At 43.4% G+C, this 16,110-nt stretch overlaps 1 protein-coding gene across 5 annotated transcripts in view; it reads right to left on the bottom strand.

Annotated features, from left to right (window-relative positions):
* Positions 1-1,842: 1,842 nt before the first annotated feature.
* The window catches only part of FBXO40 (F-box protein 40), a 35,995-nt gene continuing 21,727 nt past the window's right edge, over positions 1,843-16,110 (bottom strand). For 3 of the 5 annotated variants that reach the window (XM_012438797.3, XM_012438794.3, XM_012438796.3), the window contains 3 exons: positions 11,489-11,521; positions 8,765-10,675; positions 1,843-5,016 (listed from right to left, as the gene is read on the bottom strand). In XM_012438797.3, the coding sequence (XP_012294220.1) occupies positions 4,801-5,016; positions 8,765-10,675; positions 11,489-11,491 (2,130 nt within the window). In that variant the 5' untranslated portion in view covers positions 11,492-11,521 and the 3' untranslated portion in view covers positions 1,843-4,800. Of the gene's footprint in view, positions 5,017-8,764; positions 10,676-11,488; positions 11,522-12,200; positions 13,364-16,110 lie in introns of those variants that run through there. The other 2 variants (XM_012438795.3, XM_064374687.1) reach the window with 2 other exon arrangements.

Raw genomic sequence — 16,110 nt, 5'->3', positions numbered from 1 at the left:
AGATGTCAAGGGCTAGGCCTTTTCCTTAGGCTGAACTTTTTTTTGAAACGTAGTCTTGTTCTGTCACCCCGGCTGGAGTGCAGTGGCACCATCTCAGCTCACTGCAGCCTCCACCTCCCGGGTTCAAGCAATTCTTGTGCCTCAGCCTCCCGAGTAGCTGGAAGTACAGGTGCTTGCCACCACGCCTGGGTAATTTTTGTATTTTTAGTAGAGATGGGGTTTTCCCATGTTGGCCGGGCTGGTCTCAAACTCCTGACCTCAGGTGATAGCCCGCCTTAGCCTCCCAAAGTGCTGGGATTACAGGCATAAACCACTGTGTCTGGCCTACTTAGGCTGCACTTGAAACTCAGTCCAAAACAGATCAGCCTGAGGAATGGCAGTAAGTGAGATAAGAAGGGCCGGGTAGTATCCTAGGTATGCCTATCAAGGCAGTTCAGCTTCTATTGGCTTCAGCAGTAGTGGAAGCCCAGCCACCTTCTACCAGGGGGTGATGACCACACTCTTTTAGGGATGTAATGACCACTCTGGAAGAAGACATATGAATTAGGGGATAGGAAAAAGGAAAAGGGAGGTTTGGCCAATAGAAAAGAGTAAAGGTAAAGGAAAATAAACTTAGGTGAGGTTTAATAGGATTTGGAGCCAGAGACAATGACCCATGCACAAGAAAGTTCAGGCTTCCTTGTAACTGAATAATTGAAATCAATGGCCAGGAAAGAGAGTGGACAGAGAATGCACACAAGCTTCTGAGGGCTCTAGGCCTGAAGCCAACAGGAAAAGAGGTGAGGACATGTGGACAGCCAGTAGTGGGCAAAAAGTGAAGCACCAAGCACAATATGGGGATGAGGGAGAATGCCAGTACGTTTAGCCCAGCCCCAGGCTATTGTGAGTACAGCCTCAGCAAGGTCAGATGTAAGAGGTCCTAGGGCAATATCAAAATAAAGTCAGATTTGGTGTAGATCTCTGGTTAGTAGGACACAGAGGACTGTGCTGTTACCAGCATCAAAGCTGGGTCTAGCTTTCAAAGATGGAGAAGGTGGCCAGGCATGGTGGCTTACGCCTGTAATTCCAGCACTTTGGGAGGCCAAGGCAGGTGGATCTCTTGAGCCCAAGAGTTCTAGTCTAGCCTAGCAACATGGTGGAACTTTGTCTCTACAAAAAATTACCTGGGCATGGTGGTATGGCCCTACAGTCCCAGCTACTCAGTGGTCAGAGGTGGGAGAATCACCTGAGCCTGGGAAGTAAAAGTCAAGGCTTCAGTGAGCTGTGATCGTACCACTGCACTCCAGCCTGGGTGACAGAGTGAGACCTTGTCTCAAAAAACAAAAGATGGAGAAGGCATTGGGATCAAGGAGGAGCTAGGATGAGTTGCTAAGACCCATAGTTAGTTGCTCCAGGGCTTCATAGAGTTGGTGAGCTGCCCAGCAGGGGTGTCTAAGGGAGAGAATACAGCCATGGGTTCATAGTTTCTGTTTTTGGTTGGGTCAGTAAAGCCCCTTCCTCATCCCTCTTTTCCACTTATCCCTCTTTTTCTAGAGACAGAAACTGAAAACCATGGCTTCAGGCTGCTAAAAGCCTAAAACAAAACAAAACAGGACAATAACACAATAAGGCGGGTTGGACAAGCTTGGCACTGCATCTCAGGCTTGTGCACTGGTCTTTCTTCATGACACACACCTGGTTTCAGTGACAACTTCTATGCCTGTGAATCACACATCTCTCTCTAGACCTAACTCACAAGAGTCACCCAGTTAGCCTTTCAGAGTGCAAAGCAGCTTTTATTTCCTCTTCTAGAGACATTGAAATTTCTAGTATACGGAGGTCAATCACCACAGATATACTCAATCTCATTCTTCATTTCAGTTTAATTTGACACCACACATAAATCAGACTTTTAGTGATTTTCATGACACGTCTTCAAGTTCCACCTTGCTTTTCAATTTTCCTTTTGTTGTAAAACAGAAACTTCTTTTCCAGACCCTTATGCTATAAAGGCAGCAAGGTCCTCTCTGGCCCAGTGCTACAGACCTCAGTCTCCATATTCTGCTGATCTCTACTGTGGACTGCCTTTCTTGGCAATGATACCCACCAAGGGTTCTGCCCATAGACATCTCCCCTTCCTGTGTACACAGTCCCTCTTTGCTCCCCTCAGCTGCTTCTAACTCTGAAGCCACATCTAGCTCTCTTGTCTATCAGATAACACTCACAGTTCATGCTGTTCATTCCAGTTTCCTCTCACAAATCATTTCTATCTAATCCACAGTCACCTGAAAGGCTTTGGTGCCACTGCCCTCTCACTATGAAGTGTCCTTATCTTATTGAAGCTCGTGCTTCAATACAGCTCTGAAGGCAGCAACTGGAGGGGGAGAGTATGGCTGGAAGTGTGCAACTTACAAAGCAGTTGTGCGCAGTGCCACTCTCCTGAACCGAGGCTGCCCGCACCCACCTGGTTTGGGAAGGGAAAGCCCTCTGCCCTCTTCCTTTCTGAATGTAGCACCTTGTTTCTCTTCCGTTCATAATAGCCCCTGATTTTCATCTCCACTGTTCCATAGTTTCCCTTTCTTTTTCTATTAAAATCACAAACCCAGAGTGGATTTTAGGAGCCTTTTTCCTCGGAACTGCCACCTGGACAACTCTCTTCCTTCCCTCCCACTGCAGTGTTAGGTGGTTTCCAGTTACTTATCTTCATGGAATAAAACCTTAGGTCATACCCTCATCATATTGTTAGAAAATGGTGCCTTATATACAAATAAGAAATATAAACCAAAGGATGGGATTAGGAAAAATAGAGTGACATTACCAAATAGTACCAAGTGGCACATTACAATGAAAAGATGAGCATGTTTCTGGTCTGGGACTTGCTCTACTGCCTTCTCGACTCTTTACAGAGGTGTTACCTACTTCATGTACACCAGCTCTGAACCATGTTTAGAGAGAACCCACACAATAACAAGCACCCAGATTTACTAGACTCCTTTTATTGGCGAAATTCTTTATTCTGTGCTTCCCAACAATGCCTGTCCTTTTCCTTTCCTATTTCTCACTTGCTTGAGAAATTGCTAGGACTGCTGGGAAAATGACACCAATTACAGTGAGAGAGATATAAACACAGGGCCAATAACTCAACTTTCCAAGCTTCAGGTATAACCAAAGAGAGCGGAAAGGATACATTCTTGCATGTGGCTGAAGGACATGAAGCCATACCAAACAAATCATCATCTCCATCTGGTTCCCAGCTTAAAATCACTATGTGTCTAAAATAAATATTTCAATTTCATAAAGAGCTGCATGAAATCATAACTACTGTGGATAGCTAAGGGAGATAAGATTTTGCTGTTCTAAAAAATAAGCATATCCTAACTTACTGTCACTAGTATGACATCCTTTAGGGATTTTCAACCAGGAGCCATTTTGCTCCCCGACGTTCAGCAATGTGTGGTGACATTTTTGGTTGTCGCCTCTGTGCGGGTGCTACTGGTATTTCATGGATAGGCCAAGGATGCTGGCAAGTGTCCTGTAGTGCACAGAACAGTCCCTTAAAACAAATAATTTCCAGTTCAAAATGTCAATAGTTCTAAGGCTAAGAAGTCCTGCTTTGGGGGATGCCAGTTTCTATTGTGTCTTTTTATCTTTTACTTTTGTTCTTATGAATATTCACTGTTTGATACCAAAAACAGCAGTATCATCCATTTTTGTCAGACTGAATGCATGGCCAGCAATATGGACGGGTAGGAGTAATTTCAGGGAGCCATTATGTTCACGTCTTTCTCTCCAAGACCCCAGTAGGTACCCAAGTGGGGTCTAGGAGCTGGTGACTGGTGCCATAGGAAATACAGTGGGCCTTGGCTGGACTTTGCCAAAGGCATGGTCTCCCTGGGCTACCCTGTGCATTCTGGCATGACGCTGAGGTTGGCATTAGTGTATTGAGGTCATTTCAGACAGCACAGGGTGCCCTGGGGCCATGCCTATGTTCTGCCTAACTCAGACTTAGAACATAATTTTCAGAAGAAAAAAAATATTGACTCCTAAGTCATCATTAAGATGTTACAAAGTAGGCTTGTGCCTTTTTGTCCTAAGGTTCTCCATAAATGTGGTGTCTCCTTTGGACTCCCCATTTCTCAAGGCTTTCCTGCTGTATGTTGCCAAGATTCTAACAACAGACTCTGCGACCTCATTTCTGCCTCTCATGTTTTGGCCTGTGGTGTCTTTGAGGCTGCCATGCTCAGCCAGGGGCTCTCTTATGTCAGGCTGTGCCTCTCTGGCTTAGAGGCAGTAGGATGACTAAAACGAGCCCCGGACTTGACTGTCAAAATAGACACAGCTCCAGAGCCTTCAAGCTGTGTTCCCTTCACCCTGTGTTCTCTGGGGAGTAACTCTCTGCACCTTAGTCCCATCCTGCATTTACTGTCCCACAAATTTGAAAGTGCTTTGTAAGCTAAAAAGTTCATGTAAAAGCACAGGCCTGTACTGGTTATGGAATTTTGTGGCTCTCTCATCTCTTAAGAAATTGGGTCCATCTTCTAAATGGCCTCAAATTACTTACTTTCTTCTCAGACCAATCTATTTTAGAAAGAAAGAGAAAAGAAAAGGAAACAATTCATCAATATGGCACTATGGTACAGGCCATGGCTTAGGGAATTCTTAGGCCTTGTGTTGAGGTTTTGAAGGACATTGCATATTCCAATACACCCTGATAAGCAAATAGGCAGTTTACAGAAGGGAGTCCTCAAAACCACACTCTGTCCTACTTCAGGAACTCTGAGAAGAGATCCAAGAATGGTGCATTGGGTGACATCTAAATTTTTAGGAGACGTATCTTCCTCGTGGTCTGACTCTGAAGGTGGAGACTAAGCTCTCTCGGGCCTGCTCACGTGGCTCACACATGCTGGTCAAAAGAATCGGGTCAGTTTTGTGCTCTACAATGTTGAAAGGACAAGACTTCAGGTGCTCAGACATGGAGGTGACTTCATTAAACTCCCAGCTCTTGATTTTGGAGAAAAGGCTGCTGAACTGCCAGATCTGTTGAGAAAGATAGAAGTTCAAAGGTGAATATAGGGGCATTACCCTTCAGCTGGCTTTATTTGAGCCCTATAAGGAAATACCCTTCCGTTCTTCCTATTCTTAGACTCCAGAGTGTTTAGTGGCTCCCGCAGACATTTGGTAGCTCCTTTTCCACATTCAATTCCTAGTTCCCCTTTCCAACCAATAACCTTCCTAATCAGCTCTGTAGGTGCGAGAATGGTTAACACCAAGCAGCATATTGACCACACACTCTCCCTTGCTCCTCTACCAGCAAGTGATTAATTTTAGAGTTGATGCAGTTCAACTCAGGACAATTAGTACCAATGCAACTCTTATTTCAGAACTTTTGTTGAAGATATCAGAAAGCAGGTTCTCTTTTTCCTTCTGTACTTGAACTGGGAAGTTGAAGTCCTAGGAGCTACCAGCAATCACCAGGAACCACCAGGGAGAACTATCTTACAATGTAGCCATTACAGAGGAAGTAGAGGTAAGAAACAGAAAAAAATGTCATTTGGGAGCAGTTTTTTGAGCTGTTAGATCAAGCCTTACCGAAGTCATTACCTTTGAACTTTTTAGTTACATAGGCCAATAAATTCCCTTTATTATTTATGCCACTTTAGGTTGATTTTCTATTGCTTGAAATTAAAGTATCCTAAGTCATAAGAGTCTCACTAGAATGGGAGCCCCATAGGAGACTTCTATAATTTCTAAAATATCCTTTGGTCTTTCCACCTGGGATGTGATGGCAAAGTTTTTCAAGTCTGGCTATGTGAGTAGGCATAACCTAATACTCTTTCAATCTGACTACTTCACCTACAGTTTCTTGTCATTGTTCCTATATAGGAAACGTGGTGTTTTTTTTTTTTTTTTTTTTTGAGCTCTTAGAACTGTTTCCCTTTTTACTTTAAAAATCCCTTCTAGGCGGGGCACGGTGGCTCATGCCTGCAATCCCAGCATTTGGGAGGCCAAGGTGGGCGGATCTCGAGGTCAGGAGTTCAAGACCAGCCTGGCCAACATGGTAAAACCCCATCTCTACTGAAAATACAAAAAAATAGCTAGGCATGGTGGCAGGTGCCTGTAATCCCAGCTACTTGGGAGGCCAAGGCAGGAGAATCACTGGAACCCAGGAGATTCTCCTGGTTGCAGTGAGCTGAAATCGAGCCACTGCACTCCAGCCTGGGCGACAGAGTGACACTCAATCTAAAACAAAAACAAAAACAAAAATAAAAACCATAAAACAACAAAAACAAAAACAAAACCCATTCTAATGTGAGTATACTTTAGCCCCAACTAATTTTCTTTCTTTCTTTCTGCAAGGAAATTAGCTTGTCCCAAAGAATATCTGAGAGTGGTCAACCATCATTGAATTGGAGACAAATTGGAGCCAAAAATTAATGCGATTTCTAGTCTCTAAATTAAATTATTTACATCTGATTTTAGGTGGTTTTAGACAATACTCTTCGTGAAGGCAGTGTGTCAGTCTGCAATCATGTTTCTTCCTAATATGTGCTTGGTTGGCAATCAGTGTTTATTTAACACTTAAATACAGGCACGTATACGAGAGAGAGAGTCTTGTAATTACTTTTTGAGGAAGACTGCTCAGGAATAAATAATGGAAAACATACCAAATATTTTAGACATAATCAATAAAAATAGATGTAAACAACTATAACTCCCCAATGCCAACTTGCAAACACCACATATTAGGAAGAAATTCAACAGTGAGATTATGGAATTATTGGCCTAAATGGGCATCATAAATTCATGGTTCATATTACCAACATGTTTACCATGAGAAAGGATGCTACAGGTACTGGAATATGATGAATTAGGAGCCTCACTTCAGCATGGTACAAGCTGGTAGAAGTTATAATACAGTTAAACAAACATGACCCATTGGGGACAAGGAACAAGGTATTTCTGAAGGGAACGGTTCTTTGATTTATACAACAGAGTGTTTTTTGAACAATTAAATTAGCATTTGAATCACGGGAAATCAATGGGCCAATTCATTTAGAATTTCAAAATGCCTTTATCAAAGGCAAAAACTGTTTTAAAAAATTAGTTGGTGTGGGATTGAGGAGATTTATTGGCCTCCTGTATCAATCAAACTCAGAGCAGGGAACAGGTGGCACACTCAGACTGGGAAATCTGAAGAGGATTTTTTTTAAAAGAAATGATTTACAGACACGAGAGCAGGGTATAGGAAAGCCACGAGATACAGTACAGTACCCAGGGTGAGTAGCAACCTAGAGAGTTATGCCCTGGTCCTGAAGGAGAAGAAGGGAGGTTGTTGGATCCCAGAGTGAGTAATTTTGTATAGAGACCCACCTGATAAAGCTACCTTCAGTGGAGGGACAGTGCCTGCTCAAAGTGTCATGAAGGAGAGAAAGCATGCAGGGGGGAAGCCAGGAGAATAGATACTTCAACCTCATCCTTCCCTCCCTCCCATTTCCTGCTGACACACTCCATTTAGGTTAGCCCCACTGGAAGCTGGAAGGCAAGGGACCCAGCTGAGGCAATCTGTACAGGTCAGCCTCCCAGGGGACCAGATAGGGTGGAGAAGAGTGGAGAATGGATCTTGTGAGCAAACAGAAGATGTTCAGCACGCATATACAGACGAACAGGCTCTATCCTCTGCATTGCTATTTACGTGTTTATAAGTCTGTCTTTTCTACTAGACTGACCTCCTTGAGTCAGTCTTATTCTCAGCAATTGTCCCAGTGCCTAGTACTGTGCTTGGCACATAAAAAGTTCCTTAAGGCTGGGCCCAGTGGCTCATGAGTGTAATCCCAGCACTTTGGGAGGCCGAGGCAGGAGGATCACCTGAGGTCGGGAGTTTGAGACCAGCCTGACCAATGTGGAGAAACCCTGTCTCTACTAAAAATACAGGAATAGCCTGGCATGGTGGCGCATGCCTGTAATCCCAGTTACTTGGGAAGCTGAGACAGGAGAATCGCTTGAACCTAGGAGGTGGAGGTTGCAGTGAGCTGAGATGGCGCCATTGCACTCCAGCCTGGGCAACAAGAGTGAAACTCCGTCTCAAAACAAACAAACAAACAAACAACTCATGAAAAATATTTGTTAAGGCCAGGTGCAGTGGCTCACACATGTAATTTCAGCACTTTGGGAGGCCAAAATGGGAAGATCACTTGAGGTCAGGAGTTGAGTAGTTCAAAACCAGCCTGCACAATACAGTGAGACCTCATCTCAATTTAAAAATTAGTCAGATGTGACTGGGCATGGTGGCTCACACCTGTAATCCCAGCACTTTGGTAGGCCAAGGCGAGAGGATCACCTGAGGTTAGGAATTCGAGACCAGCCTGGCCAACATGGTGAGACCCCATCTCTACTAAACATACAAAAAATTAGCTGGTTGTGGTAGCACGCCCCTGTAATCCCAGCTACTCAGGAGTCTGAAGTGAGAGAATTGCTTGTACCCAGGAGGTTGAGGTAGCAGTGAGCTGAGATAGTGCCGCTGCATTCCAGCTTGGGTGACAAGAGCGAGACTTCATCTCAAAACTATAAATAAATAAATATTAGTTGGATGTGGTAATGCACATCTGTAGTCGCAGCTACTTGGAAGACTGAGGCAAGAGGATCACTTGAGCCCAGAAGTTTGAGGCTGTGGTAAGCTACGATTGAGCCACTGCACTTTTGCCTGGCAACAGAGAGAGAATCTGTCTCTAAAAAATGAAACAAAAAATTGTTGAATGAACCAATTACTACAAAAATGTTTACTCACCTCTCTGTGGACTCTCCAGGAGAAGCCTCCATGGGAACACCTCTTCTTCTTCCATTGCAAGAGGACCATCCCTCTCTCTTGTAACAAAGTGGCACAGATATTCCTCATCAGCACAGACACCTGGGAGAGTTGGGCCAGGCTGACGCTGTCCAAGAACCCAGCAATGTACTGCAAAATCTCCAGGGGCAGGCTGGTTAGAGAATTCTGGCTTTTTCCTCCATGGCCCAAAAGATGGTTGTTCTTCCTTCCCTCACTCAGCTCTGGAGCAACCTCTGGCTTAATGGCAAAGGTCTTGAGCTCCTGACTATAGATTACTTTTGCCTTTTGCCCTGGGGGACGGAAATGGTTTTGAACAAATGTACATCCCAAGTAGGCAAGAGGGCATCGATGCTGGAACCAGCCATTGAGACACGACTGAATGTCTGTGTGGACATTCTTGAAGTGCAGGGGGAACTCATCCCTCCTGAAGAATTTGTTGCAAGTGAAAGTGAAGGCAGAGCTGCTTTTGTTGTGTCTCCTGGTTACACACTCACTGTGGAGCTCCACATGGAGTCCCCCTGGGGTGGCAGGGGCTAGGTCAGCCAGCACTGTCCCAGAGGAAAACTGTTCTGGCTCAAAGTTGTATGTTTGTGTGGCAAAATCCATGAACAGTCCATCAATGCTTCTGGATTCAGAGATGACGTGGCCTTTGAGTTCTCTTTCCAAAGCACACTGGAGGGTGGTCTTGATGAGATCTGATTTGGGCAGATCCTCCACAGTGATCCCCAGATCTGAAGTATCCACTGCCTTGTGTTCACTGGGCTTACAACTCAACATGGCATCTCCAAGTCGAGCTCGCTTTCCGCAGTAGCTCACAGGAACTTTGAAGGTGTACACAGTCTTAACTTCCTGAGCCTCAAGCTTGCCATAAACAAAGTCTCTCTCCTTAGGCGTACAAGCAGACATCTGACCGAAGTGAATCAGCATCCGCCCATTGTGCACTAGATACATGTTATAGTCCTTTGCATCCACAGCTGTTTTCAGTCTTTCCAGAACACCATCCTGCCAAGGGGCAAGCCCTGTGGTTTCCACGGCTTTATGAATGTCCTGCTGCTTCTGATTCTCCTGTGGTTCTTCCTTTTGGGGAATGCCCTCTCCTTCTACCATGTTATTGCCACTGGAAATCTGTTCTTTCTCTGGGCCATTCTTGTTCTTGCTCTCACAGCTCACTGATGAATTTGTTAAAGCAGAGGCTGCATGCTCTTTACTGAAAATATTTTCCCACTGGCCAAACTTGTCCAGGTCCATCCCTTCTTTGGTTTTGGCTAGCATCTCCCGTTCTTCTTGACTTAGCTCTGCCATCTCCTCATTAGTTGCTGACAAATCATGTGGTACCAAACCGACATCCGATCCACCCACTGCCCCTCCCATGTCCTCCACACTGGTTTCACCATTCATAGTTGGCTCCTCCTCAGTGGCCTCTCTAGTTTCTGGGAAAAGTTCCACCATTTTCAAGGATCTGAAGAGGACCTTCTGGTCCTGCAGGGCCAGGGCTGTGTCCAAACACTCCTCGTTGGGGTTTTCTTTCATGATGTTCTCATGAAGGGTGGTTTCAGAGTCCACGTTTGGCCAGCGGTTCCACTCCATGGAGCAGCAGACCACACTGGCGGGGCACACCTGCAGGTGCTTGGCCAGCTTGTGGCGGGACATGGAAAGGGGGCAGCCATATTTGGAGTTGAGGCAGGGAACCTGCTCTAATGGGCAGAGAAGCTGGTGCTCTGCCTCTTTGCACATGTGGAAGGTGGCACCACAGAGCAGGTGGCAGTTTATTACCAGGCAGGAGATGTTGGGTTCCACAGGAATGTAGCAGTGGCGGTTGAAGCACCCCTCACAATGCCTGTGCTGCCCTGGTGAGGGCCTGCGTGCTTTCCCCTGGAGACACCAAGGACAGGGGAAAGAAAACAAATGGATACTGAGGAGAAGCTCTATGCATGTCTGTGACTGTGTTTTAATAGACATATTTCCTGTTTATGCCTGCTTTTTATAGAAACCTTGAAATGTGTAGAAAATCACAACCCCGCAATCCAGAAATAACAACTATAATTACTTTTTACAATTTTCCAATAGTTTATTATATATTTGGAGTAGATGTGTTTAGAATAGGAAAAAAAGAACTGAATATAATGGACTACACTGTTAACAATGGTTATTTTTGAGTTGTGGATTACAGGTGATATATATCATACAGATAACACTATGAATACGACTTCTCATCCTGCTTTTTGAGACTAGATTGTTTTATTAGTTATTCTTTGCAAACTTTCTTTATAATGGCAGTGTAACATTCTGGAATATGGGTGTGGTATCATTTAATCAGCTACCACCAGAAGGCGGGCTGGGAGGACAGTGGTCATGTCTGGTTTTGCAGGCATCGAAGTCCCAAGCATCTGGCATAGGGCCTGGACCTTTGTGAGTACTCAGTGCTTGCTGAATGAAGGAACTGTTAACCATTTAGACTATTGCTGGCTTTTTGACTATTTTATTTAAATTTTCACTAAAACTCTTTGCTCAAAAATCCTTCTCAACTCTGTTTTCCCCTTACTCTGTTCAGCATCTCTGGTTTGGAAAAAAGCTGATAAATATACAAACTGTAAGAGCAAGTCTGCTGGCTGCTTGGGCTACAGGCTAAATGAAAAAAGACCTGGACCTCTCAATGTGAAGCTCCAATAAGCTCCTGGTGCTTACCATGGTGCCCCAATTTCTTCTTGCTTCTTAGCTCTAGGGGAAAATATGAATATAAATGATTAATAAGAAAAGCAGTTAAGTTATCTATATTAACAGGGGCTAAAGAGACTTCACACACTGTCTCATTTAATTCCTTCCACCATCCCGGAGGTGTCTTTATCCCCATTTTTGAGACAAGGAAACAGAAGCTCGAAGAAGGTAAGTAACTTGTCCAAGGTCACACAGCTGCTAAGTAATGGAATCGGCTTTGCAATCCAGGCCATGCTGGCCCATGCTATTTTCACTGACCCCCACTGCCCTCTGTTGGGGCATATTACCAACCATGGGATGTGTAACTTCTGCTTCCTGTAACTTTTCTCCGTTGTCTGCTGACAATTATCCTGGCATTCTAAACACTCTTCTACCCACAATCTGGCATAGGTACCTTCTAATCTTCTCTTCCACTGGGCTTCCTGTCCACTTAGAGGTCAGCCTGACATTTCTCTTTGTCTGGGGCAGTTTATAGGCATCTGTGAAATATCTGTAACATGCCATTCCCCTTGGCATATTCAGCTGTGCTGTGGCTAGAGTAGAGGTCACAACCCCAAAGGTCCCAGAGGTCGACTGAGTGGAAACTCTGGCAAGTGAAAGAGAAAATGCCCTGCCTTCAGGGAAATGAAATTTCTCAGCTAGCTCTGGTTAATTGATGCCATATGGGAATGTGTTGCCAGACCTGGTTTTTCCAGAAACAGTGGGGATGAGGACTTTTGTGAGTGGTGATATGGTTTAGTGGTTGGAAGGCAGACTGGACAGGTTTCAACCCTGGCGCTGCGAGTCAGTGGCTCTGAGACTTTGGGAATGCTACTTCACCTCTTTGCTCATCAGTTTCCCCATCTGTAGAGAGAGGATAATAATAGTACTTATCCCATAGTGCTGTTGTGAGGAGTAAATGAGCTAAATATACATGAAGCTCTTAGAACAGTGCTTGTCTCATAAGAAGTGATCTATACATGTTTGCTATTATAAAGTAGTATTTTACATTTCATCATAATGCAAAATATTTTACTATATAATACATCATAATGCAAAATATTTTACTACATAATATATCAAAATAAAAATACTCCGAATTTTAAATGTTAACAACTAACTTAATTTAAAACAACACTCTATTTGTGCCAAGGAAAATGTTAATGCTGGCCAAATAGGATCTGTAGGTTGCCAGTTTGCAATTACCTGGTCTAGAGAATTTGTAACATAATTTCAGCACTGTGTTAGTCTGTGAAGGAGTGGGAAGGTTAGCATCCAAATGTCAGAAGATCCGTAAGTTTAAAATTTGGCCAGGCGCAGTGACTCACACCTGTATTCCTAGCACTTTGGGAGGCTGAGGTGGGTTGATTGTTTGAGCCCAGGAGTTCAAGACCAGTCTGAGCAACATAGTGAGAGCCTATCTCTACTAAAAAAAAGTTAAAAATTAGCTGGACATGGCGGTGCATGCCTGTGGTCCCAGCTACTTAAGAGTGATGCTGAGGTGAGAGGATCGCTTGAGTCCAAGAGGTCAAGGCTGGCTGCAGTGAGCCGTAATGGCACCACTGCACTCCAGGGTGGGTTCTTGAGAGAGTAAGACCCTGTCTCAAAAAAAAAAAAAAATTTTTTTTTTACTTTATTTTAGAATTTGCCAATTCATTGTGGTTAAAATTTCCCCAACTTTAAAAAAAATTTCAAATACTGTTTTTTACTTCCAAAGACAAATCATAAAAAATATAAAATAAAATTAAAAAAAGAAAAAAAACATTTCAAATATACAAAAAAGGTGAAGGAATATATACAATGAACACCAAAATATACTTAGCTAGATTCAATGATTGCTAACATTTTGCCATTTTTGTGTCCTCTCTCTCCTTCTCTCCTCTCTGTCTCTCTCTATCTCCCCCCACCCCGCCCACCCACCACACACACACAGTTTTGGCTGAGCCACTTGAAAATAAGTTGTTGATGTAAGATGCTTTATCCCTAAGTACTTCAGCTTGTATTTCCTAAGAATAAAGCCTTATAATAACATTATCTTACCTAAGAAAACTAAAAATACTTTTCTAATATCATATAAAATGCCAATAATCACATTTCTCCAGTTGTCCTCAAAATGTCTATTATAGTTATTTTTAATATTTGTGTTTATTCAACATTTTATTGATATATAATAGTTGTACATATTTTGGGGTACATGTAATATTTTGATGCCTGTATACAATGTGGAATTATCAAATCAGGGTAATTGGGATATCCATCACCTAAAACACTTTTCTTTGTGTTGGGAACATTATAATTCTTCTCTTTTACCTTTATTTTTTTGAGACAGAACCTTACTCTGTTGCCCAGCCTGGAGTGCAATAGCACATCACAACCCACTGAAACCTCCATCTCCTGGGTTCAAGCGATTCTCCTGCCTCAGCCTCCCAAGTAGCTGGGATTACAGGTGCCTGCTACCATGCCCAACTAATTTTTTTGTATTTTTAATAGGGATGGGGCTTCACCATGTTGGCTAGGATGGTCTTGATCTCTTGACCTTGTGATCTACCCGCCTCAGCCTCCCAAAGTGCTGGGATTATAGGCATGAGCCACCATGCCTGGCCCAAAATTTTTTAACTGATACATAATATTTGTACATATTCATGGTGTATATATGATATTTTGTTAACTGCATAGAATCTGTAATTATCAAGTCAGGGCATTTAAGTAATCATCTTTAGTATTTATCATTTCTATGTGTTGGGAACATTTCAAGACTTCTCTTCTAGCTATTTTGAAATATACAAATCACTGGTGCTAGCTATAGTCACTCTACTGTGCTATCAAACACTAGAACTTGTTTTTTTTTCTGTCTCTTCGTATCCATTCACCAACCTCTCTTCTTTCCTCTCCCTCTATCCCCTACACCCTTCTCAGTCTCTGATATCTATCATTCACTCTCTACCTCCATGAGATCAACCTTTTTTGCTCCCATGTATGAGCGAGAAATGCAATATTTGTCTTTCTGTGCCTGGCTTATTTCACTTAATGAACTCTGCTCATTTTTGAAAAAGGATCCTTTTAATGCCAATTTATTCCATTTGGTTGTCAAGTCTTTTTAGCCTCTTTAATTTGGAATAGTCCCCCACCTTTTCTTTTTCAGAACAGACAGGCTTAAATCTCAGGGAAATTATAGTCTGGTTCATTCATTTAGTTATTAGTTCCTCCATTCATTCATCCATTCAACAACATTTGTTGATTACCTACTACTATTTACCAGTAAGTGAGCATAACGGCCACCTGGATTGCCTGTTAGAGTCTTAAACACTATTGTTCATTAAAATCAGTTGTGATACTTGCTAAACCTATAGCTCTGCACTGTTCAAAATGATAGTCACCAGCCACACATGGCTATTTACATTTAAATTAATCAAAATGCATAAAATGAATAATTCAGTTTCTCCGTCACGTTAGCCACATTTCAAGTGCTCAATTGCCACATGTGGCTAGTAGCTCCTCTTTAAGACAACACAGAATAGAACATTCCCATCTTCACAGAAAGTTCCACTGCTACAGATGCTGGCTGTACCCCTGGACCCGAGGGAAGGGTGTACCGCAATTTACATGCTTCACAGACTACCCATCCAATTCTTCTGCACATTAATAAATGAGAACCCTTGTTCTGGACCCCACCGGGGCTACTGAGTGTGAAAGAGGAATAACGGTAGAGTGCTCTATACTCCTAATAGCCCTAGTCAGGGGGCAGGTAAGAAGTCCCAAGCAGGAGCTTGATCAAACAGGGTTAGGACCCAGCAGAAGATAAACAAAGCTGTTAAAAACAGAGAAAGAGAGGAACAGAGTAGGGTGGCTGAGAGGGTTGGACTGTGCTATGGTCTGAATGTTTGTGTCCCCCCCCAAATTAGAATGTGGAAATCTAATTCCCAATGTGAGGGTGTCTAGTTGTGGGGCCGTCAGGAAGTGATTACGTTCGAGAAAGCCCTGCTTACCAGGCCTCTTGTTTAATAAGACATGATCAGAGTGACTCCATCTTAAAGTGAATAGCGAGGCACTCACAAGACACCTGTAAGGTTAATACTTATGGTCTGAAAATAGCCACATCCGTAGCTGACCACCACTTATAATTACAGAATATTTATGGCCAGACAAAACATCTCACACCAAGCCTGAAGAACGTCCAGATGTCCTGAGAGTGCAACCCTCTTTACTTAGAGATAATGTTAATGAGCAAGCTGGGGTTAAAAATTTAAAAGATTGATGGTCATTGATAACACTGACAGCCACTGACTTTAGTGAGCACATCTGCACATTATAAATTTAATTTAGCTCCTTATGGTTTTTTTTTTTTCTTTTTTTCTGTTTTGGAGACAGTCTCATTCTGTTGCTTTGTTGCCCAGACTGGAGTGCAGTGGCGCCATCTCAGCTCACTGCAACCCCCGCCTCCCAGGTTCAAATGATTTCCCACTTCAGCCTCCCCAGTAGCTGGGATTACAGGTGCACACCACCACGCCAGGCTAATTTAGTATTTTTAGAAGAGACAGGGTTTTGCCGTGTTGGCCAGGCTTGTTTCAAACTCCTGACCTCAAGTAATCCACCTGCTTCGGTCTCCCAAAGTG

Source organism: Aotus nancymaae, unplaced genomic scaffold, assembly GCF_030222135.1.
Source record: "Aotus nancymaae isolate 86718 unplaced genomic scaffold, 86718_ANA_hifiasm-v0.15.2.pri h1tg000011l, whole genome shotgun sequence".
NCBI lineage: Eukaryota > Metazoa > Chordata > Mammalia > Primates > Aotidae > Aotus > Aotus nancymaae.
The sequence above is the reverse complement of the archived record's forward strand: the minus strand, read 5'-3'. Positions and strand labels throughout refer to the sequence as shown.